The sequence below is a fragment of the Ochotona curzoniae genome, unplaced genomic scaffold (genome assembly GCF_017591425.1).
Source record: "Ochotona curzoniae isolate NIBS_2020 unplaced genomic scaffold, NIBS_Ocur_1.0 contig_2688, whole genome shotgun sequence".
NCBI lineage: Eukaryota > Metazoa > Chordata > Mammalia > Lagomorpha > Ochotonidae > Ochotona > Ochotona curzoniae.
The window spans coordinates 28,727,816-28,753,264 of NW_024465553.1; the positions used below are offsets into that span (position 1 = coordinate 28,727,816).

At 48.3% G+C, this 25,449-nt stretch overlaps 1 protein-coding gene across 5 annotated transcripts in view; it reads right to left on the reverse strand.

The window, feature by feature from the left end:
* RANBP2 (RAN binding protein 2) overlaps nt 1–23,173 on the reverse strand; it is a 60,562-nt gene extending 37,389 nt beyond the window's left edge. For 4 of the 5 annotated variants that reach the window (XM_040975504.1, XM_040975505.1, XM_040975503.1 and 1 more), the window contains exons 1-7: nt 23,028–23,173; nt 16,089–16,156; nt 12,809–12,920; nt 12,276–12,428; nt 4,474–4,704; nt 4,033–4,178; nt 1,223–1,415 (exon numbers count right to left, since the gene is read on the reverse strand). In XM_040975504.1, coding sequence (XP_040831438.1) covers nt 1,223–1,415; nt 4,033–4,178; nt 4,474–4,704; nt 12,276–12,428; nt 12,809–12,920; nt 16,089–16,156; nt 23,028–23,099 — 975 coding nt within the window. In that variant the 5' untranslated portion in view covers nt 23,100–23,173. Of the gene's footprint in view, nt 1–1,222; nt 1,416–4,032; nt 4,179–4,473; nt 4,705–12,275; nt 12,429–12,808; nt 12,921–16,088; nt 16,157–23,027 lie in introns of those variants that run through there. The other variant, XM_040975506.1, reaches the window with a different exon arrangement.
* Between the last annotated feature and the right edge of the window lie 2,276 nt (nt 23,174–25,449).

Consider the following 25,449-nt stretch of genomic DNA (forward strand, 5'->3'; position numbering starts at 1 on the left):
TAGCACATCCTGGCCCACGCACTAGGAACCCTGCCACCATTCCAGGATCCTGGCTTAGCTCGGCCCAGCATCTGTCACCGTCAGGGAAGAGAATCAGCAGAGACACAATTGCTCTATCCCTCCTTCTCCTTTACTTTTTCAAACAAATGAATGCGTTAAAAATGAATTGGGAGCCTGGCGCGATAGCCTAATGGCTAAATCCTCGCCTTCAATGTACTGGGATCCCATACTTGCTTTTGGCCTGGAAAAGCAGTGCAGGATGGTCCAAAACCTTGGATCCTGCACCTGTGTGGGAGACCAAGGAGTAGCTCTTGGCTTCGGATTAGCTAAGCTCTTGGGGAGTGAACCATCAGATGGAAGATCTTTCTGTCTCATCTTCTAAATCTCCCTTTCCAATAAAAATTAAAATAAAACCTTTAAAAAAAATTCTCTTTAAAAAAAATTAAAGCGTTAATTCTTCTTACCCCTTTATTTAAAATAATCATTTTAGAAAGCATGTTTCATGTTTCATTTTCACAATGCTTCTGTTTCTTTAAGGAAGCAAAGCAAGCTTATTTATAAAAACAGTTCTGGGAAGATATAAAGTATTCTACCATAAAAAGAAAAAAGGACACCATTTTGGCATTATTTCCTTCTTGTCAATCTACATAAACACAATTGTTTTATGCTTTTAAAACTCACTTCACTACAAGATGCTGTGATATTTGTGACATTATACTGTCATATACATATTACACGGATAAGTAACCATTCTTCTATGACAGCTTACAGTAACTATTCCAAATTGGCTTATTATATTTATTAAAGTTTTATCTTTATTATATTTGAACTTATCTTCCATGCATAGTTCGAGATTATACATTCCCAGAAATGGACAGTAAGATCACGCTTTGTGCTGTCTTCAAACAAGCCAAGGCCATGCACCTGTCCTCAGCAACGTGTCCCCGTGTCTCACCTGTCCTCAGCAATGTGTCCCCGTGTCTCCCTCCTGTCCTCAGCAACGTGTGCCCATGTCTCACCTGTCCTCAGCAACATGTCCCCATGTCTCTCCCACCAGCCTCACCAGTATGGGGGATATTTTCATTTTCACCCATCAAGATAATCTTCACTTGATTCTATGGGTTTGCTCACATATTTTCATTATACAGCAGTGCACACTTCCATGTGAAACACAATCCAGCCACGCTTAAACGTCAACTGCACCTAACATGGGAAAGCTTACCTGAAACGCTATGAGATAGCACAAGGCCGCCAGCTCGGACAGAGCTCGCCACTGGATATCACTGTGCTGACCCATCTTCAAAAGCAGAGAACCAGCGTGCATGTAGAAGTGTCCTTTTACTTCCAAGAAAACTGAGGACAGCTCATCATTTCCACCCACAGAGGGTTCCACAGCCCGCAGAGCACTGTCAAAGCTGCAACAGTAAGACAGTAAGCAAGAATTCAACAACTGCATTCGACGCAATCACAGTCTCACGGACTCAAAACGAACGCTTACTTCACACTTCCTCTTCCAAATCTGAACTCTTCAAAATCCCTAGTCCTGCTTCACATATTATTAATCATTCATTCATTACCTACAGCCTGCATACTTTCCATATTCAAACTTCAACCCTAGTACTGGAGTGCGGAACTTTCAACTAGCGGACCACGTAAAACCTGAAGACTCACTGAGCCTAGCCTTGCCGGGAAAACTGCAGGAGGGACTGGAAATTCAATGTACCTATTTTGTATGTTATAGTCCACAGGCCCTTGGCACACAAAGGTTCCACAGCCCTGTTCTACAATCACATCTTGTTCCATAAACTAGTTCCAGTTCTCCAGTTCATAAACGAAACAAAACAAAACTACTGATCACAGATGAAGATTCTATGATAAACCGCAATAAAGTTGGAAAACTTTTCATTTCAGAAGAAACACGTGTTCATCTCTAAGTTTCTTTTTTTTTTTCTAAGTTTCTTTTGATTGACATGCTTTCCAAGGAACAACGTAGGCTCCGTGACTTCTTTTTTTAACGATTTATTTGAACGGCAAAGTGACGGTGACACAAGGAAAGCCTTCCGCCCGCTGATTCACTGCCCAAAGAGCTGCAATGGCCAAGGCTGGGCCAGGCCCACGCCAGAGCCTGGAACTGCACCAGCATTTCCCACGCAGGCGGCGAGGTCCCCAGTGCTTGGGAAATCCTCTACTGCTTTCCAGCTTGTCAGGACAGCTAGAGAGGAAGCGGACTGATCCTCCAGTATGGGATGCTGGCATTCCAGGGCACCCCCTGCCCCACATCTCTGGCTCCTACGTCAGATTCTAAAGCAGATTATAACAAAGGAAATGGAGCTACAGGAGGATCCATGAGGACAAACTTATTTGCATAGTACTAAATTTCTTCTTTTTCTCTTGTTTTTCCATAGATGTAGCACAGCTAAGTTTCCTAGAGGCTTTATGACATGTAAAATTTCTGACATTGAGTGCAGAATCAAGCTGGGTTCTCAAGTCAGACATTACCGAGATCTACAAAAATATAAAACAAGGGATGCAAAGGTGGAGCTGCTGACCACATGATTTGATCAGTTCACACTGTATGTATCTGGTGAAATACTGCACTGCACCTCCTAAGAGCACAGTGCTCCATGATGAAGTTTTTAAATTAAAAAGTGCAGCTCATAAACATGCATAAATATTGAGTCACTTAAAAGAACAATTTTTTTTTATGCTAAATAGGGCATTAGGTACAGCAGTTAACATATCATTTGAGAGGCCAGCATGGTGGCTCAACTGGCTCATCCTCAGCCTACAAGTGCTGGCATTCCAAATGAGCACGGGTTCATCTACCAGCTGCTCCACTTATGAGCCTTGGGGGATGGCTTAAGTCCCTGAGCTCTTACACCCATGCGGGAAGCCGAGAGGCCAGTGCGGTTATTTGCGGAGTGAACCAGCATACGGGAGGTTGATCTGTCTCTCTTCTCCATAAAATCTGCCTTTCAATTAAAAATACATAAATCTTTCTATTAAGAATAAAAAGAAGTGATATTGCTTGAGACACCTGCCTCTCATGTTGGAGAACCTGGCTCATATCCTGGATTCACTTCTGATTCTGGCTTCCTGCTGAACACACACCCTTAGAGCAGTTAGGTGATGGTTGAAGTACCTGAGTCCTACTGACCTCGTGTAAGACCCAGACTGAGTTCAGGCTCTGCTCCAGCCATGAGAACCATTGAACGGAAGATAGTTCTGTCTCTTTCAAAATTCGCCTTTCCAATAAAAATAAATAAATAAATAAATCTTTTACCTATTTTTATTGGAAAGGCAGATATACAGAGAGGAGAGACAGAAAGATCTTCCATCCGCTGGCTCACTTGCCAAAGTGGCCTCAATGGCCAGAGCTGAGCCGATCCGAAGTCAGGAGCCAAGAACCTCTTCCGAGTCTCCCACGAGGGTGCAGGGCCCCAAGGCTTTGGGTCGTCCTCCACTGCTTTCCCAGGCCAGAAACAGGGAGCTGGATGGGAAGTAGAGCAGCCAGGACATGAACTGGCAACCATATAGGATACCAGCAGATGCAAAGCAAGGATTTAATCACTAGGCTATATTGCCAGGCACAAAAATCATTAACTCTTATTTTTTTTAAAAACAAAACAAAAAAGTTTAAGAAACAAAGATCCAATTTCTGAAATAAAAGATTCAAGCTAGCAAACAAACAAAAAAAAAAATACGAATGAATAAAATATGAAACGGCAGTTAGAACATTTTACTCTTCATTTAAACACGCCAAATCTGAACCATTCAACATACAGCTAATCTAATCAAATTTTAACAGCAGGAATTCTCTTTGAAACTCAAAGTCAGACGACATAAGCTATAATATTCCCAGAAAATAAGTTAACCTTCCCTCCAAGGCTCTCATCTTATTAACTGTAACTCCTGGGTGCAGGAATAATAGTGCAGTAAATAAATTTAAGTCAATGAAGTGTTCTGCTTAAAAAAACCAAAAGCATCAGCAGTTTATGCTCAATCAGTGCCCTGTTCACAGAGCCAACTTACCCTTCCAGCACTTCTCTACTTCCCTGCACGTCCCTCACGGAAAGTGTAAGATACATGAGGTTTGCATAGGCCAGGAGTAGGTCTTCATTGGTTGTTCGCCAGTTACTTTTATCAGAGTCCAAACCCTCTAAGGTTTCCAGATATTCCTGCATTAAAGAAAGAAAAAGCTAAGCTGCAAAGCTTTTACATTCAAGATTACTTGGTCTATTCTTCTTACACTGCAACTTTTACATTAGTAAAATCACCAAAAAACGTGTCTATCGACCCCCCCTCATGCACCCATGTCAAAATTTACCACATCCTGGTAAAAACTGCATCTGAACACGTTTGGTACATAAACCAGTAAAATTTAAATCTTGCAGGGCGGGCAATGTTTCAACACAGAAAAAGTTACTAGATTCATAAACGTAGAAGCACGGACACCAAAGAGTTTTCACCCACCTTCAGGGTCTCCACAACACATGAATTCCACTCTAAACTGGAACGCAAAGCTCTGTTCCGCCCTGCCTCCCTGCAGTGGGCCACAGCGTCCTGCAGTCTCTTATTGGAGCGATACAGCTCCACCAGTCGGATGTTCACATGGACATCATCAGGTCTTGCATGAAGCTCTGACTGAATCAAGTCAAAAAGTTTATTCCATCCATCTTCACCTGTACAGTCTAAAAGCTGTTCCTATTTCAGGAAAAGAAAAATCATGATTTAGCAAAATCCAAGTATACCAAAAGTACCATCCTACAGCTTTAAGAGCCCCTTCAGGAGCTGCCTCGGAAGTTAGAGCTCAAAAATGGACGTGGAAAGCAGCAGAAGGGACTGCTGCGGCGGCTGCGGCTGCACACAGTGCCAAGGCTGCTGGCTCACATCCCTCGGGCACGCCAGCCAACCCCCCACCAGGCCCCGTCTCCCTTGCCTCATCCTCGGGCACCCCACCCCCCACCAGGCCCCGTCTCCCTTGCCTCATCCCTCGGGCACGCCAGCCAACCCCCCACCAGGCCCCATCTCCCTTGCCTCATCCCTCGGGCACGCCAGCCAACCCCCTCACCAGGCCCCATCTTCGGCTCAATGCCTCATCCTCTCTAATGTCACTATGTTGTTCCCTTCATCACCTTAAGCATGATCTGTACCTGCCAGCCTCATCTAAACAAAGCATCCCTGCAACTGAGCCTCCAAGCCCCATGACGTCCTTCTCCTGGATTACACAAGGAAAGCAAGCAAGGTCTGCGGCCCCACCCCTCACTGCCTCTTCCAAATCCTGTGTGTCCACACACCATGTACGAACATCCCACCTCCTTGGCAACTGGGATAAAACACTGCATGCTAACAGCTGTCACTGATGTCAGCAATGGAAAAGACATACTATGGCTTAGACACCTCACGTCCAGTTATACTATCCTCCACTCATTCATCTGCCAGAAACTGGTACTCAAAATACGTATTTTAGGTACCACTCAGACCAACGCCTTTCCTTCTCTTCTGCCTGCTTGGGGCCCATTTATGCCCCTCTGTCACATGTCCCATCACTGAACTAAAATCATGTTTCTATTGGCTATACATACAACACTCCTGCTCTGTCCAACTAAAATGATACAATCTGGGGCAGGCATTCAGTAGAGGGGCTGAGTCACCACTCAGGATCCCTGTCGGCCTTATCAGAGCAGCTACTTCAAGTTCTGGCTTCTGCACACTGGATCCAGCCTCCTGCTCACGGGTACTCTCCACACTGGCAGCGCATGATGCTTCAATACCCTACCCCCACTGGGAGCACCTGGATGGAGCTGCAGGCTCCAGAGTTCAGCCTGACCCAGACCTGGCTGGTACAGGCATGTCGGGCGGAAGCTCTTGCTCCATCTGTATCTCTTGTCCCCCCCAAAAAGAAGGACATTTTTTGATCCATTTGTGTGCGAACTGCTCAGCTTGATTCAGCTCCCCACAAAGTGTGGTAGAAAAGCTACAGATAACGGCTCAAGCAGCTCCTCCCTGACAACCCGGGAGACTCAGATAGAGCTCCTCACTTCAGTCTCATAGACTCTGTTGTTCCAACCATGTGGAGAGTCATTCTCTTTCAAACATTTTAAAATGTATATGAAATTGGGCCCGGGACAGTAGCCTAGTGGCTGAAGTCCTAGCCTTGCATCTGCTTGGATCCCACATGGGCACCAGTCCATGTCCCTGCTGCTCCACTTCCCTTCCAGCTCGTGGCCTGGAACAGTAGTAGATAGCCCAAAGCCTTGGGCCCTTACACCCACATGGGAGACCCGGAAGAAGCTCCTGGCTTCAGGTCAGCTCAGCTCCAGCCACTGTAGCCACAGGGGGAGTGAACCAGCAGATGGAAGATCTTCCTGTCTCTCCTTCTCTCTGTAAATCTGACTTCCCAATAAATAAACCTTTTCTTATAATTTAGATAAAAGCATGCCTTTTAAAAATTTTTGAAAATACTTCCCTCATACTCAAAAGTCCTCTTACCTATCAAAAGAATAGAAAATTGAAAGTAATTGTCTCATCTACTTTCCCCCACACCTCAACCGTCCCTACTCAAATCAGTGGTCCACATGGACATATAGCCCATAGTTCTCAACTACATGAACATCAAAACTAAAATAAATTTATAAATAATGATAATAGCAATAATGATGTCTCGGTAAGACACATCTGGAAAGACTTTCTCCAGAAGTTATTAAGCTGCATTTACTCCAAGAAGAATAACCACCAGGTTCAATTAATGTTTATAAAAAGCTTCCCAACACTTTGTTATTACCTCCAACGTACTGGAAAAACCTTCTGTTATCACTGCTTTGTAATCCCATCTCATAATTATTGCCACTTTTAAGCAGTTATCACAAAACTCTTCTTTATAAGAACTCTAAGCTGTCATCCTGTAACTAGTTTTCACATAGTGAAACAAAAACTTTATACAAAAAAACTTACATTTTAACTCCACAAGTTAAAAAAAAACTGTAAAATCCCTAATTTAATCTTAAATATTCCTAAAGTGTAAAAGAAACATCACTTCGGGGAGGAGTTCGGTCCTTGGGCTCTGGGGCAACTGACGCTCCCTGCAGTGTGGCTACTGTGGGGGGTGCCCCTGCCGGGTCGGACCCAATGCGGGGGACTCACGCCAAAGACACTGCCACAAGGCAGTGAACGAGTCCTCGGCCTCCCCCAGGACCCAAGAGAGCTCTTCCCTCAGGGTAAGTCCGCCATGAGGGAACTTGGGAACTGGGTGGAAATTCCTAGCTCCGCCCAGCTGCTAAGACCATGCGGCTGGGGGAGTTTGGGAGGAGTTCGGTCCTTGGGCTCTGGGGCAACTGACGCTCCCTGCAGTGTGGCTACTGTGGGGGGTGCCCCTGCCGGGTCGGACCCAATGCGGGGGACTCACGCCAAAGACACTGCCACAAGGCAGTGAACGAGTCCTCGGCCTCCCCCAGGACCCAAGAGAGCTCTTCCCTCAGGGTAAGTCCGCCATGAGGGAACTTGGGAACTGGGTGGAAATTCCTAGCTCCGCCCAGCTGCTAAGACCATGCGGCTGGGGGAGTTTGGGAGGAGTTCGGTCCTTGGGCTCTGGGGCAACTGACGCTCCCTGCAGTGTGGCTACTGTGGGGGGTGCCCCTGCCGGGTCGGACCCAATGCGGGGGACTCACGCCAAAGACACTGCCACAAGGCAGTGAACGAGTCCTCGGCCTCCCCCAGGGCGGCCAGTGCACCACATGGTGCCAGGCATTGCCTGCTGGCCGCCCGGAAGGGCAAACTCTGGGGTTTTCAAGATATGTAGTTGCTGCCTGGGGTCACTCATGACTAAGACTAGGTTGAATGTAGGTGCAAAGTGAGTTTTCGGGTATTCTCAGTGACAGGGTCATGAAAGATTTAAGCAGGCAAGGGGACCAAGACCTAGTGGTTTGGGGGAAGTGTCCAGAAGATAATTTTAGTAAGACAGATGCAACAGCTCAATTATGAATACAGAGATGGGATATTAGTATAGAACATCACTGATCACCACATACTAGTCCACACCGAAGCTATGGATGGGGGCCTCTTTGGCAGTGTTGGGTACCATTGCCCGACTGAGTGTTGGAGTTGTGGAGTGGTCACATTTGGCAGGATCAAGACACTCTCCAGCACACAAGAGAACTTGGGCTGGTGGTAGGCTCTGTGGGGTTGTGTGGGCCCAACCCTTTGGAATACAAGTCCCCCGGGTTAGTTCCCAAGCTGGGGTTGCAATGGTCTAAGCTAGGTGTGACCACGCCATCTGCCATCACTCATGGGTAAAGGAATCCACAACAGTCAGGGTAGGTCAAGGCAGCAGCACCCAAATGTGCATCTTTAAACAAGATGTGGGGTGGGCCGGGCTGCCACTGGAAGGGGGCAGAATGGGCAGGGCTGAACAAACCTTAACTCACAAGTAACAACAGAAATCAGGTTGGAGCACAGCTCATGCCAGGTAGGTCCTTGCACATACTGATCTGTGTGAGGCAGAGGCACTAAGCCACAGCATCCAAGGGGCCAGGACAAGTGAGGGGCTCTGCCAAGCGGAGACAGAACAACCACCGGCCTACACCTGCTCTATGGCAGGGAAGAGGCCCGGTTGGGGAAATAACGGGACACCCTAGCTGGGTTGAGTTTCCCACCAAGGAGCGCATGGGCTGGAACTGAGGCTACATTCTGATCAGGATACGATCGTAATCTCACTTGGCACAATTGTGGACTGGGATGGGAAGCACCAAGCCAGGCCAAATTCCAACACCATCTGGTGCTCTGGAGGACCGGGGAGGGTTGTGTGACAGACTAGGTTAGGTCTCAGCCCTTACTGAACCATGTGTGAGCTGGGTAGGGGTATGGAAGAGCCATGGATGGGTTGAAATATCCAACAACAAGAACCAGCTTGGGTCGGAGGCCAGGCAGGAAAAGCCACTGTTCCTCCTAGGATAGCAGGCGAACTGAGTAGTGCTGGCTCATGGACCCACTGGTATGCGCGAAAACTGGCATTGGGAGAGGTTCTGGTGGAGGAGCCTGGGCAACTTCTCTGGCAGGACACAGTCCCATGCAGGTAAGCGCAAGAAGCACAATAGGGAACAACCCAGAACAGGCAATGAAAATTATCCCACTGGCATACACATGGCATTTGTTGGGGGCAGACCAGCCTGAATCTGTTCACATTACCTTCTGGTGAATCCGAGCACCAGAACAGAGTGTGGGCCGAGCCAGGTTCGGTTGCAACACATACCAGTACACAACAAGTAATGCCAAGGTGAGATGAGCCGTACCAGATGTGGCTGCAGCACACAAACAGCACATGTGACAATCAGGGAGGAGGCAAAGCCAACAGGGGAACGTGGGCACCCCTGCTGGATAACTACTTCCATTGGAAAGTGAATACGGATGGGGGCAGTTCAGACTAGGCAGGGCTATAGCACCTGTGGGCCTCACGGTGAGCTGACTGTTCTGACTGGTGCAAGTTAAAATTAGAGTGGGTTGAGGGGTGTTTGGGCTTAGCCACAGCGTTAGCTGGCAGAGGCTGGTACTAGGAGCCAATTCTGACAAGTCAAATGCCAAAACTACCTGGAGACTGCATACTCTGGGAGTGGGTGTGACCTAGTAGGGAAATAGTGGGCACCTCCCTCAGGGTTACCACCCTCACTGGACAGCATGAAACCCAGGCTAGGAGCAGGGGTGGCTTGACAGAAAGGCACCTGCCAGTGGGTGTATGGGCTGGATAATAGGTTGGTTGGGTTGAACCAGGCTTCAATGTCCATTGACGTGTGCGAGAGCTAATTGGGATGTGGGACAGACTGGACAAGCCTGCAGTGCATACTGGCAAGCATGGGAACCAGGGTAGGGGGCAGAACTGGTAGGGGTTTTGGGGAGTCGCCCCAACTAGGCTGTAGCTCCAACTGGTTTGCATGAAGACCGAGTATGAAGTGGGTAGAATCGAGCTGGACTACAACACCCATTGGTTCACAAGGAAGACAGGGCTGGAAGCCGAACGGACCCAGCAATCGCAACGACCAGCATATGCATAAGCTGGTTGGTGTGACGAACAGTGTTGGAGTCTGTACTAGCAAACTCACTCAAGAATCAGATCTGGGATCAACTCAGATGAAGTTTCTTTGGATATTTCTCCAACTGAACTGCTGATCTTGGAACCCCAACCATCAAGAGACTGTCAGCCAGTAGACTCTGAATAGGTTTCATTACGGTTGGGACGGAGAGATTGGCAGCAATCCAGAACTGATGAACTATCAAAACTGTATGAGCAGGACCCTTGGAGTGCGCCTCATGTTGGGGATCGGGGATGAGTGGGAGGTAGGGTGGGGCTTTCCCCTTTGTTACTCCCCTAACCCTAGATACAGGGCAAAATGATTATATTAGTGTGGAAACAATGATATTACCCACTTTCACCCTGTAGCCCGTGACCCTTTGTACCCTAATAAACTAAGATTATTAAAAAAAAAAAAAAAAAAAAAAAAAAAAAAAAAACATCACTTCAATCACTTGTGAAGCACAATAATGAACAATAAGATACATGCTCAGGAAGACTGTAATTTTTACAAAAATATATATTTTTAAATATGTATTGATTGATTTGAAAGGCAGAGTTACAGAGAGGTGAGGGACAGACGCCTTCCATTCGTTGGTTCACCTCCCAAACGGCCACAGCAGCTGGGTCTGGGTCAGGCTGAGCGTGCGAGGACCCCCAAGGGTGCGAGAACCCAAGGGCTCAGGACACCTGCTGCTGCTTCTGCAGCTGCATTAGCAGGGAGCTGGACAGGAAGCGGAACAGCAGAGACTAAAACTGGTGCCCATATGCAGGCAAGGCTTTAACTCATCACTGTCATCATTCCAACAATCAAAACATTTTAAAGACAACAGACACACACTCCATATTAAAGTTTGCAGACTAAAATTTAGGGCCTGGTGTCGTGTCGTAGCAAGTAAAGCTGTGGCCTGTAACGCCAACCATTGTATATGGGTACCAATTCATATTCCAGCTATTCCACCTCAATCAAAGTCTCTGCTCATAGCCTGGGAAAAGCAGATGGCCCAAGTGTCTGAGTCCTTGCCGCCCACATAGGAGACCCGGATCAAGCTACTGGCTTTGGTCCAGCCCAGCACCGGCTGTCGGGGCCACTGGGAAGTGAACCAGCAAATGCAGGATCCGTCTCTCCTCCTTCTCTATAATTCTTTCTAAAAAATTAATTTAACTTTCAGGGGGTTATTGTGGGTCGCTCCAACTAGGCTGCAGCTCCCACTGGTTTAGGTGAGGGCCAAATATGTGCGGGGCAGAACCAGGCTGGACTGCATCACCCATTGGTTCCAGTGGAAGTCGGGAGTGAAAACAGAACCAACCCAGCAATTACAACCACCAGCTGATTGGAGCGATGGACGGTGCCTGGCCCTGTACTTGTTAGCACATACAAGAAGTTTCTTTGGAGATCTTCCTAATCTAAATGCTGGACTCAGAACCCTAACGAAGAAAAGAGAGAAGACAGAACAGGTCAACCAACCATCTCAGCTATGATGGACTATGTCAATCAGTGGATTTTTCAAAGACCTCTTAGTGCTTGGAGTGGCAAGATTGACAGCGATTCATAACTGTTGCAACATCAAAACCACTCGAGCAAGAACCTCAGAGCATGCCCTACATCCGGGACTTGGGGAGGGTGGGAAATTGGGTGGGCCTTCTCCCTTAATACCCCCCTTTTAAACATGAAGGTAACAATATGGAAAACATACTAGTATTATCCACTTTCCTGTAGCCCTTGAACCTTCTTACTCTAACTAAGTATGTAAAGAATATAAAAATAAATTTTATTAATTAAAAAAAAATTAATTTAACTTTCAAATATTAGAGGGCCCGGCACAGTAGCCGAAGCAGCTAAAGACCTCACCTTGCATATACCGGAATCCCATATGCGCACTGGTTAGTGTCCCAGCAGCCCCACTTCCCAGAGCTCCCTGCTTGTGGCCTAGGAAAGCAGTCAAGGACGGTTCAAAGCTTTGGGAGCCTGCATCCATGTGGAAGACCCAGAAGAAGCTCCAGGCTCCTGGCTTCAGATCACCACAGTTCCTTCTATTGCGGCCACTTGGGCAAGTGAATCAATGGACACAAGATCTTTCTCTCTGACTCTCTGTCTCTTCTCCTTTCTGTATATCTGACTTTCAAATAAAAATAAATCTTAAAAAAAAAAAATTCCAAATATTAGAAATGCTTGTGTCTTAAATTTTCTCCTCTTATAATCTTGCTTTTTTACCTTTAGTTTATAAACTGCAGGACTTCCTGGGAAAAGCTTAGCTGCTCTTTCAACCCAATATTTTGCTCTTCCATCTGTAACACCATTTTTACAAAGCAATTCTGCAATCTTCAACACAAGATCTTTTTGTGTTGGATTTAATTCCACTGAACGCTGAAATAAAAATAGAAATAAAACGTTAATTAAACACACTTTATGTCTGTATGACTCTATAGTCATAAAGGACAAAAATACCACATACTCATTTAAAACTATTCCTTGATGACATCATTTCAGTTATTAAAATGTCTTAGAATTTCTTCATAATGAATCAAATAAAAACTTATTTAGTGAATGTGAAAGATACATGAGTATCATCTCCGACCATTTTAAAATGTGCTTTGGACCGTGTATTTTGAAGCACATAGTTTGAAATCCGCTCTGGGACATCAGCATATGTTTATACAGATTCAGTACGGGTTTTACTGAACACCTAGGTGAGGCTAGGCAGCTTACAGCTGGTTAGGTAAGGTACATTTTCACCTTATAGTTACCTTGTAACATTCAACAGCTTTGTCTGTGTTTTCCTCCACCTCATAAAGAAGACCCAGAAATCTGTGAGCTTTGGGATCCCTCTCTTGCACATTAATATACGTAGACAAATATCTGTTTTAAAACAATAATACAAAAGTGATCCATAAATGGTTAGAAGTGTACTTAAATACTACCTAAACAGTACATCTTAAAACCAAAGCAATCATCAAATAAATTTATACTTTTCAATTATTGATTTGTCATTGTTTACTTAAACCAGAATATTCTGATAACTCCAAAGACATACATAGTTTAGTATAAAATGCTATACTCACCAAATATTATCCTGCACAACAAAAAAATATGTAAGCTACTTCCTGATTTTCATAACGCACTACAGATCTGCATATAAATCATGAAAGTTACAGTAAACACTTAAACTAACCTAATAAAAAAAAACAATTTTCCAAATAATAAAATCAATTCAGCCTTGAAACCAGAAAATTATTTCTAACCATACTGTACCCAATTAAAACTGGACAAAAAAGTTACTATTGGGCAAAAAAGTAACTATATTACCTAATCCAAATAATTTCCATATCTTAAATCAAGTGACAATCAAAAACAGAAAATAATTCAGCAGCAGTGTTTTTGTAAAATAAATTAGACCAAAGACCTACATTAAGGGGAAAAACAAACAAGGAAGATGGCGTTCCTGTCTCAGAGCTGCAAGTTACACAATGCATTACTCACTTTCCTTTCTCGTCAGCACGTCTTCCCATCGGTGCTTTTAATAGCACGCCACCTCTAACGTCCTATGTCAATTGCCCCAAATCAGGAACTCGGTCCACACAGAGTCAATTAAAAATCTTACACAAGCCGCTGTCCTGCACAGTAATCAGTTTAATTTTGTATTCACTGCTGTCCCGCTGATAAATATACCTGCTATCTAACTAAAGAGAAATTACATACTTTTCTTACTCTAACGTTTCAAGGGCCTGGGAAAGCTGCTTGGGCGTACACACCCTTCTGGGGCGGCTGGGTTTGAAGCCTGGCCCATGCCAACACCAGTTTCCCAATGACAAACTCCTTGGGAGGCAGCAGATGGCTTAAGGATGTGAGCCCCTTTAAGGCTTTGAATTGAAGCGCCTGGGCCGTGGCTCAGAGTGAAGCCACAGCTACTTTACTTCTGATCCAGCACCCCGCTAACTGCCTGTTGAAAGCAGAAGATGGCTCAGGTGCTTGAGCCTGGAAGACGCTGCCAGCTACTGATCCTGCACAAGGTCAGCTCCGGCTTTTTTTGGCCATTTGGGGAGAAAACCAGCAGAGACTCTCTGTCTCTCCCCTCTCTCTCTTGTTTCATTCATTCATTCATTCAATTACTTGACCTGAATTGAATTCTCAACTCTCGGCTTCAGCTTAACCCAACCCTAGCTGTTGTGAACACTTGGGAGTAAGCCAGTCCATACCTCTGTGTCTCTCTCTGTTAAAAATAAATAATTAAATTTATTATTGATTATCAGGTTGTGATATACCTGATAAAATTGCCAGCAATACCACCATCCTATGGGTGCTGGTTCATATCCTGGCTGCTCTGCTTTCAATCCAACTTGTTGCTAATGTGGCTGGGAAACACATAAGACGGCCCAGGCGCTTGGGCTCACCCATGTGGGAGACCCAGACAAAGCTGCCGGGTACGGTCTGGCCCAGCCTTAGCCATTTCAGCCATCTGAGGAGTGAACCAGTAGCTGAAGAAACTCTTTCCCATCCCTTCTCTCTGTAACTCTGCCTTTCAAATAGCTTCAAATATTAACTTCAAAGGCAAAGTTACAGGAGGAGAGACAGAGAAAAGGGTTGGAGGCAAGCGACAGATAGATGTATTCGCTGATTCGCTCCCCTAACAGCTGCAACATGGGTAGCTGGGGTCATCTTCCATTGCTTCCCGGGCACACCAGCAGGAAGTTAGATTGGAAGTGGAATAGCTGGGTCTTGAATGGGCAGTTACATGGCATACTGACATGACAGGAGGAGCCTTAACCTGATATAATACCATGCCAACCCCTAAATAAATCTTTAAATAAAAAACAACCACAAAATGTGGAGCCAGGGCCCAGCGCCGTGGCCTAGCGGCTGAAGTCCTCGCCTTGAAAGCACTGGGATCCCATATGGGCGCCAGTTCTAATCCTGGCAGCTACACTTCCCATCCAGCTCCCTGCTGGTGGACTGGGAAAGCAGTCCAGGATGGCCCAATGCTTTGGGATCCTGCACCCGTGCGGGAGACCTGGAGGAAGTTCCTGGATCCTGGCTTAGGATCGGCACAGCATCATTCACTTGCGGAGTGAATCATCGGACGGAAGATCTTCCTCTCTGTCTCTCCTCTCTCTGTATATCTGACTTTGTAATAAACATAAATAAAAATTAAAAAAAAAAAAAAACGTGGAGCCGACACTGTGGTGTAGTATGTAAAGCTACCGCCTGTGGCACTGGCATGCCATATGAACACTAGTTTAAGTCCTGGCTGCTCCACTTCTGATCCAGTTTCCTGCTATAAGCCTGGGAAAGCAGAGGATAGCCCAGGTGCTTGGGTCCCTGCACCCATGTGAGAGATTTAAAAAAAAAAAAAAGCTTCTGGCTCCTGCCCAGCCCTAGTCATTGCAGCCATTTGGGGAGTGAGCCAGCCAATGGGTGATCTTTCAGTCTTCCCTCTCTATGTAACTTTGCCTTTCAAATAAACAAATCCTCAAAAACATTTCTTGGGGGCTGGCACAACGGCTCCACTCACTAATCTTTCGCCTGCTAGTAGTGGGGCCCCGTGTGGGCACTGGTTTGTGTCCCAGCTGCTCTGCTTACCCATCCAGCTCCCTGCTGATGGCATGGGAAAGCAGCCGAGGACACCTGAAGGCCTTGGCCCTCTGCCCCCATGGGAGAGACCCGGAAGAAGCTCGGTTCTGGCAACCAGTGGATGGAAATCCTTTGTCTCACCTTCTCTCTGTAAACCCATCTTTCCAAGAAAAACGAATAAACCTTTAAAATACCTGTATATTTTAAGTGTCTGAAGTCAAACTATTTCTTGCCTTGGGTATAAACCAACAGCAGTACACAAGAAATACTCTACACTCTACCTCAGTGACCTGCAGCTGGCCTTCCACATCAGTCTGAACAGAAATTCATCTCTTAGTACAGAATATATCTACAAAGCATCGTTAAAGAGCCTAAAATTGCAACCTAACAACAACAACGAAGCATGAGGTAAGGCACTGAGTTATAAAAGCTGAGACATGCTTACAGCTTGACACTTACTTTTTAGCAAGATCATATTCTTTAGCTTCATAGTAGAGCTTTGCAAAGTAGAATCCTTTCATCGATTTCTAAAAAAGAACCAAGAAGTTTCACTCATCGTATTTTGAAATATTCTACAACTGTTTCCTACGAAGATCAGCATTAGTTTTTGTTCACTAAAAGGTAAAAACAAAATCCCCTGAATTATACATGTAGATTCTAGCAGTCACCAGCCCACATTCTTATACTTCCTGAAGTAAAGCAAGAAGTAAATTCCAGAACATCTAGAGAGGCAAACAACACAAGAAGCCTTATCACTTATCGCTCCACTACCCACTGAGCTTCCTAATAAGCCTTGGAAATCAAAAGATAGCGCTTACACACTCACACCAACCAGCTGGAAGACCCAAAGTGGCAAGCTTCTTGCTTCAGCCTGGCCCAGTCCCTGTGACTGTGGCCACTGGGAGAGAACCTGCACTCAGAAGTATTGTCTCCAGCTCTTGCTCTACGCCCTGTCTCTAACTGCCTTTCAAATCAAGCAATCAATCTTTAAAACACCACCACCACCCATCGGGGCCAGCAAGGGAAGCCAGTGACGGCAGATCCAGCATCCTGTACAAGCACCAACCCAAGTCCCCACCACTCCTCTTCTGGTCCAGCTTCCTGCTCACCACTTCGAGAAAGCACCAGAGGATGGTCCTTTCACACGGAGACCCAGAGTGAGATCTAGACATCAGGCCTCATTCCAGCCGAGCCTTGGCCAGTACAGCCAAGTGGGGAGTGAGCCAGCAAATGGAAGATCGCTCCAATTTTACCTTTCAAGCCAATAATCCATAAACCTTTTGTAAAAATACACACACACAGTGTTACGACAGCAGCACCCTCCCCTTGACAGCACCATGAGACTATATCAAGTAACTAAGCTTTACCATTTATCTAAGTACATTCTATGATATTCACACAATGACAAAAAATCACTTGAAACCATTCTTAGAATGTACTCCACTGTTAAGTGACGTGCCTGGGAATTAATCAAGGAAGAACCTTGTAGATTAACAAATGGAAAGAGATCTGTATTCTTGAATAAGACATTCTTTTCAAGATGTCCACAGCATCCAAAACCATCAAAAGACTTAGTGCAATCTCTATCAAAGTTCCAACAGCCTTTCTGTAGAAAGTGAAAAGCCATCCTCAAATTCACGAGATGGCCAGGGCCCCCGCATCACCAACACTCCTGCACAGCATGTGCTTTTGGCCCAGCACTTCACTTGCTCCTTGGGATGTCTATAGCACACCCTGGTTCAGATCCACACTACTTGCTTCGGTTTCGGTTTCCTCCTAACGCAGCGAGGTGGCCGATGTCCAGTGCCTGAGTCCCTGCCAGCAACATGGGAGACCTATTTCAGGCCTCAGCCTCCTACTTAAGCCTGGCCCCACCCACTGCAGGCATCTGGGAAGTGAGCCGGTGGACAGAAATCTCTCCACCTGTGGCTATTTCTCAAATTAAAAAAAAATACATATATACATATAGAATTTTAAATAGCCACTATCAAAGAAAGTGAAGAAGAAATTTGGAAGGAGTCACACATTTCAATTCAAAACATATTACAGGACTACAGAGGTCCAAAATTGTGGCACAGTGGGCAAAAGTACTGCCTGTGAAACCGGCATCCCATCTGGGTGCTGCTTCAAGTCCACTTTCAATTTAGCAACCTGCCAATGCACCTGGGGACACAGGAGGACCAAAGTGCCTGGGCCCCTGCACCCACGCAGCCTGGAACAGCCCTGCCACTGCAACCATCTGAGACGTCTCTCCTGATGTCCCTGTAACTCTGCCTTTCAAATAAAGTTGAAAAATCTTTCTTTGGCTGAAGTTAATAGGATTGATTATGTGCCTGATTACATGTGAGAGTTCAAAATTGCGTGGTTTGGTACCACCTGCGAAGCTGGCATCCCATAAGGGCATCATTTCATGTCCCAACTGCTCCACTTCTGATCCTGCTCCCTGCTAATGTGTGTGGGAAAGCAGTGGAAGATGGTAAGTGTGTTGCCACCTACATGAGGAACCTGGCACAAGTTCTTGGCATTAGCCTGGCTTAGCCTAGACCACTGCAGCACTCCCAAGCAGCTAAGGAGATTAGCAGCCGACGGCAGTTCTTAGAGAGCTCCAGCATGCTCGCTCCCTAATATCCAGCAGCATCTAAAAAGTAAGAATCATGTGCAGGATGACAGACTACAAAACAACATAACACATCGGCAAAAGGTATAGGAGGAACAGTATTTTCAGCAATAGCAAAAGTAGATGTGAGGAAGTAAAAATGGTACAGCTGCCAGCAGATGAACAAATGAAAACATAATGAAGACATGAGACTACAGACACCAAGGAACCACAGAATCCAGCATCCCTTAAAGTCAGTCAGTCCACAGATGGTCAGCCTCTGCCAAGCTGGGAGATCAGTAAGCACTAACTAATCTCTCTACACTCGTTTTTTTTTTTTAAAATGTTTCTTAAAGATTTATTTATATTACTTGACAGTCAGAACTGAGGCCAGGTCCAGAGTCTCGGGGTGCAATGAGGAAGGGGGTGGAGGTGCCACTTCCTGGTCCCCACACTGTCTACAGACACTAGCTGTGCTGGCTCAACAAAGCCAAGAGCTCAGAGCTTCCCAGAGAACCAAGACAAAGCGAGTTCCCCTTCTGCTTCTGCCCAGCTCTGGGGAGGGGAAGGCTGTTCCCAGAGTAAAACAAGAGTCACTGCAGTTCATTCAAAATACCTTTCTATCAGCCCACACACCTGGGCCCCTCCTAGGACTGTGAGAAAACAAAAACCTTTAGGACAAAGTCCAAGCCATTTCCCGTGAGGCCCGTGTCCTGCGTGTCCTGTCACACACTCCACTTCCCACTTGCAGCTTGCCTTCCTGCCACCTTGTTTCAAAATAACGTATCTTTTACTCTCACACTTATTTCCCAGCTTTGTATGTCTACAATAAGCTAAGAACCTACAAACTTCACCGGAAACAAGAAATAGAGAGGACCCGGCTAAATCCACACCTTACATCCACCGGAATTCCGTATGGGCACTAGTTCCAGCTGTCCTGACTCCTCCACTTCCCATCCAGCTTCCTCCTGGTGGCCTGGGAAAGCAGTGGAGGACGGCCCAAAGCCTTGAGACCCTGCACCCATGTGGGAGACCTAGAGGCTCCTGGCTCCTGGCTTCAGATCAGCTCAGCTCTGGCTGTCGTGGCCGTTTGGGGAGTGAAGCAGCGGATAGAAGATCTTTACCTCCTTCTCTCTTTATATTTGCCTTTCCAATAGCAAATAAATAAATAAATTTTAGAAAAATAAAATAAAAGCAGAGAGAAAGAAAGAAAGATACTCTATCTACTGGCTCAGTCCCCTCAAATGACCTCAACAGCCACAGAGCTGTGCCAGTCTGAAGCCGAGAGCCAGGAGATTCTTCCGGATATCTCCCATGAGAGCAGCGGTCCAGGGACTTGAGTCATCTTCCATGCTTTCCCAGGCCATTAGCAGGGAGTTGGATCATAAGTGGAGTAGTTGGACTCAAACTGGTACCCATACGGGACGCGGCAGGTGTGTGTGTATACATTGAGAGATTGAGAGAGAGAGAGAGAGAGAGAGAGAGAGAGAGAAGGAAGCTTCCATTCACCGGTTCATGCCCCAAATGGCTAAAACAACCCAGGCTGGGCAGGGCCAACACAGAAGCCTGGCACTCCATTTCTGTCTCCCATGTGGATACAGGGCCCCAAACACGCTGGCCATCTTGAGTTGCTTCCTCAGGCGCACTGGCAGTATGAGAAGTGGGCAGCTGGGACTTGAACCAGCACTTGCACACACAACCCAGGTCCCTCTCTGCCATCCTGTGCAGCTGCAGCTGTCCCTCCTCCCCACCAGCTTTCCAAATCACCTTACGTTCACATCTACTCAGACCTAACTTTACATTCCCATACACTGCAAAGTCACGCACGTCATACACAGTCTGCTGATATTTTCAGGTTCAAACCTAATGTTTCCATTAAATTTAAAAAGAGGTGGCTGTAACAATTCACCTCATCTAATAGAAGTTATATAATAGATTATTTTAACCCATATCTAGACCAGTAGTTCTTCAAGAAAAATATTTTTTGAGCCCAGCACTGTGGCCTAGCAGCTAAAGTTCTCGCCTTGAACACACCGGTATCCCTCCAGCTCCCTGCTTGTGGCCTGGGAGAGCAGTGGAGGACAGCCTAAAGCCTTGGGACCCTGCACCCGTGTGGGAGACCTGGAGGAGGTTCCTGGTTCCTGGTTCCGGATCGGCATAGCACCGGCCGTTGCGCTCACTTGGGGAGTGAATCATTGGACGGAAGATCTTCCTCTCTGTCTCTCCTCCTCTCTGTATATCTGACTTTGCAATAAAAATAAAATTAAAAAAGAATTTTTTTTTAAAGACAAGAACCAGCGCCCATATGGGATCCCAGCATGTTGAAGGCAAGGACTTAAGCCACTAGGCCACCGTGCCAGGCCCTCAATCAGTAGTTCTTAAACTCTGAGAGCCAAAGTCCCACTAGGAATCTCGTGAAGGCTCCAAATTTGCTTTTTTTATTATTATTATTATTTTATTGGATGATGATTCACTCCCCAAGTGAGCGCAACGGCCGATGTTATGCCGATCTGAAGCCAGGAGCCTCTTCCGGGTCTCCCACGCGGATGCAGGGTCCCAAAGCTTTGGGCCATCCTTGACTGCTTTCCCGGGCCACAGGCAGGGAGCTGGAAGGGAAGCGGGGCTGCCGGGATTAGAACCGGCGCCCATATGGGATCCCGGGCGTGCAAGGCGAGGACCTTAACCACTGCGCCACCGCGCCGGGCCCCAAATTTGCTTTTAAAAATTAATTTTAAAAAGTCATACCAGGCCCAACGCAATCATACCAATCTTACAAGTTATGGAAACCCTTAACAACATTCTAATACTATGAATGCATTGTTACTTATGTCTAGGAAAGCAGTATGAAATTACACACTGCACCTCCCCCTCCTCTCGAGTGACAGACTGTAGCCCACCACAGTATGTAAAAAACCAGATCAGATCCTTGGCAAGGTAGCTTAGTAGCTAAATCCTTGCCTTGCACGTCCAGGGTCCCATATGGTCGCCGGTTCAAATCCCAGCTGCTCCACTTCCATCCAGCTTCCTACTTGTGGCCTGGGAAAGCAGCGGAGGACAACCCAAAGCCTTGAGACCCTGTAACCACATGGGAGACCCGGAAAAAGCTCCTGGCTCCTGGCTTCAGATCAGCTCAGCTCTGGCTGTTGTGGCCATTTGGAGAGTGAACCAGTGGACAGAAGATCTTTCTCTATCTTCTCTCTTTCTATTTGCCTTTCCAATAAAAATAAATCAATCTTTAAAAAATCAGAGAAACCTAAATCAGACCCACAGCTGAAGCCCTGCCTTTTTGATTCTGCACGCCGCTTTATCCCAATGTGCACAGTTTACTGGGAACCTAAAGTAACACACAGCCATACAAGACTGGGAAAAGGCACACCACACTGCATTCAAATCATGACCAGCCCTCACATGAGAATTCAAAAAGTTAGTATAAATGCTTAGTATGGGAAAAACTTGGCAAGGATTTCAGTCTTCCTACATCGAAAAACAACGTTAAGCATGTCATTGCATTTCCCACTTACACACTAAAGAATCCCTCCAGATCTTTATTCTCCTAAGCACTTGTGTAAATCAGTCCCTGAATAATGCTCTCTTCTCATCAACCACAAAAACCATGAAGTGGAGTTAACATTTAGGGCATTCTATGTTCCACATCAATCGCCAGCGTCAGCCACGTCCTGGATGGACGTTGAACACTGCTCTAAGTACGATTCAACTGCAGGCAAACTGGCTCAAGCTCCTGCCCTCAAGCGACGGTTATAAATTTTCCCCACTCACCACCTCCTGTAAGCAAAGTCATTATTTAAGAGCAAAAACACCCTCGGAGTAAGATGTGAACAAGAGCACAAATTCGAAGCCATGGTAACCACGGTGTGTTACCTTGCACAGCTCCCCGGAGTCAGTTTTCCAGGGAAAGGTTCACAAACACGAGCAGCTTGTATGGGGTGCGGGACCGGGGCTGAGCGCGGGGCGCACGCGGGGCGTGGGGCGCGGAGTGCGGGGGCCAGAGTGCAGGGCATGGAGTACAGGGTGCGGGGTGCAGAGAGGCGCGGGACCAGAGCGGGGTGCGGAGTGCGGGGCCAGAGTGCAGGGCACGGAGTACAGGGTGCGAGGTGCAGAGAGGCGCGGGACCAGAGCGGGGTGCGGAGTGCGGGGCCAGAGTGCAGGGCACGGAGTACAGGGTGCGGGGTGCAGAGAGGCGCGGGGCCCGAGCGGGGCGCGGAGTGCGGGGCGCGAAGTGCGGGGCACGGAGTACAGGGTGCGGGGTGCAGAGAGGCGCGGGACCCGAGCGGGACGCGGAGTGCGGGGCGTTAGATTGCGAGGCGCAGGGCTGGAACGCGGGGCGCAGGCCCGGCACGCGGGATGCGGCGTCTGCCCCCCAGATCTCCGCCCGTCCTCCGCGCTCGCGCTCGGGCCGCCGTCACCGCTGGGAAAGCCCGCCGCGCTCCAGCACGGCCCCACCGGGGAGGCCGCCGCGCGCGGCCGTCCGAGCAGGGAGCGCGGAGCCCGCCGGCGGCGGCGGCGCGGGGGCCGACCCGAGTCCGCGGCGGTGCGGCTCACACCTAGGCCCGGCCCGAGGCAAAGGGCAGCCGGAGCCGGCCAGCGCGTGGAAACGCCGCCGGCGGCCGGCCGCGGGCCCACGCCGCTCCTCTCCGGCGCCTACGAGCGCCGCGCCCGCCCACAGGGCACAGAGACCGCCCCGCGCCTCGACCCCACGCGCCAGGGAGCGGTTGGCGCCGGGAGCCATGACGCCGGCGCCGCAAGCCGGGCCCGGGCCCCGGCCTCAACCCCGCACGGCTCACCTCTCGCGGCGACGGGGCGGAGCCCTGCACCGAGGCAATGTACCGCTCCACGTCGGCCTTGCTGCGCCTCATCGCGCCGCCGAGCCGACCCCGTGGGCGCGTGCCGCGGGCTTCGGGGCCCGCAGCTGTGGCACAGTCCGGCACCGAGGCGCCTCAAGACCCGTGACGCAGCGCAGCCGCCGACCGTGGGGAGGAGCGGCGTACGTGCGCGGCGCGTCAGCACTGTGCGCCACGCCATGGAGGTGGCGCTCCTGGCCGGAACTGCGCTGCTGCGGGGGCTGGCCTGGCGCTGCGCTGCCCGGCGCTGCCCGTCCCTGCCCAGCTCTGCCTTCCCCTGCTCGGCCCTGGCCTGGCCTGCCCGGCGCTGCCCGTCCCTGCCCAGCTCTGCCTTCCCCTGCTCGGCCCTGGCCTGGCCTGCCCGGCGCTGGCCTGTCCCTGCCCAGCTCTGCCTTCCCCTGCTCGGCCCTGGCCTGGCGCTGCGCTGCGCTGCCCGGTGCTGCCCAGCTCTGCCTTCCCCTGCTCGGCCCTGGCCTGGCCTGCCCGGCGCTGCCCGGTGCTGCCCAGCTCTGCCCTGCCCTGGCCTGGCCTGGCCTGCCCGGCGCTGCCCGTCCCTGCCCAGCTCTGCCTTCCCCTGCTCGGTCCTGGTCCGGCCGGCGCTGCCCTGCCCTGCCCATCCCTGCCCTGCCCTGGCCCGCCTGGTGCTGCACTGCCCGGCGCTGCCTCCCCTGCCTCGGCCCTGACCCGGCCGGCGCTGCCCTGCCCTGCCCATCCCTGCCCTGCCCTGGCCCGCCTGGTGCTGCACTGCCCAGTGCTGCCTCCCCTGCCCAGCTCTGCCCTGCCCTGCCCGGGCTGCCCGAGGGTCCACATGTGAGCGTCGCCTGCAGGGTCTCGCGTGACCCTCAATTCGAAATGTTCACCACGGGATAGCACATCACGGAGGAATTGCCAAAGCTTTTCACTGTTTGTGCTGAGTTGCAATCATGGGACTGGAAAGAGAACAGACCATCTTGGTCGAGCCTGTGAGAGCAGTCCTTCTGCAGGCAATTGGCTGGATAGCTTGTATGGGACATTTGTGAATACGACGCATGTATTTTTTGATAGACTTCTTTTTTTTGAATTATTAATTTTTTTTTATTGGAAAGGCAGATATACAGAGAGGAGAGACAGAGAGGAAGATCTTCCGTCCGATGATTCACTCCCCAAGTGAGCGCAATGGCCTATGCTGTGCCGATCCGAAGCCAGGAGCCTCTTCCGGGTCTCCCACGCGGGTGCAGGGTCCCAAGGCTTTGGGCCGTCCTCGACTGCTTTCCCAGGCCACAGGCAGGGAGCTGGAAGGGAAGCGGGGCTGCCGGGATTAGAACCGGCTCCCATATGGGATCCCGGGCGTGCAAGGCGAGGACCTTTAACCACTTGCGCCACCACGCCGGGCCCGACGCATGTATTTTTTAAAAATGCGTTTTGAAAGGTCGCATTTCAGTGGCAGAACAGGCTGCATCAAACTTTAACAGTACTAATCTCAAGACTTTAAGTCAGCTGTACTTTGCAAATCTTTGAACATATTTACCTTGGGATACCAAATTTTAAATCATTAGTTTAAAACAAAATCTTCTGGCCGTGGTGACCATTTGGGAAATAAATCAGTGGGTGGAAGACCTCTCTGTCTCTCCTCTGTTAATCTGTCTTTCTAATAAAAACAAATCTTTAAGAAAATCTTTCACAGGGCCCGGCCTAAAGCATAGTGGTTAAAGTCCTCACCTTGCATGCGCTGGGATCCCATATGGGCGCCGGTTCTAATCCCGGCAGCTCCACTTCCCATCCAGCTCCCTGCTGGTGGCCTGGGAAAGCAGTCGAGGATGGCCCAAAGCCTTGGGTTCCTGCGCCCACGTGGGGGACCTGGTTGAAGTTCCTGGCTCCTGGTTTTCGGATTGGATTAGCTCCAGCCGTTGTGATCACTTGAGGAGTGAACCATCGGATGGAAGATTTTCCTCTCTGTCTCTCCTGCTCTCTATATATCAGCCTTTCCAATAAAAATAAATTTTTTAAAAAATCTTTAACAAATCTTAAAACAATAAAAAAAACCTGAAGATGTTTTCAATGGTCAGAATGTTTCAGACTTAGACCACATTTCTGTATATATTGGGATCTTATATAAGAAAATATCAAGTAAAGATGTTGCATTGTCACTTGGACGTGTGGGACGCTATGATTATTTAATATGAGGATAATCAGAAAAGATAGAGACTCTGACAGCAACCTGGGTGGATCGAGACCCACTATTGACGAAGCAGAACCGAAGGGGTTGGCCACAGGCACCTGCCGGCTAGTGACAAGCAAGGGTTTTTATGTGGGCTTTTGTTTGTTTGTTTGTTTTCCTGGTTGACTGAGTGTGACAGAATAACTTTTCTCTCTTTTTTTTTTAAGA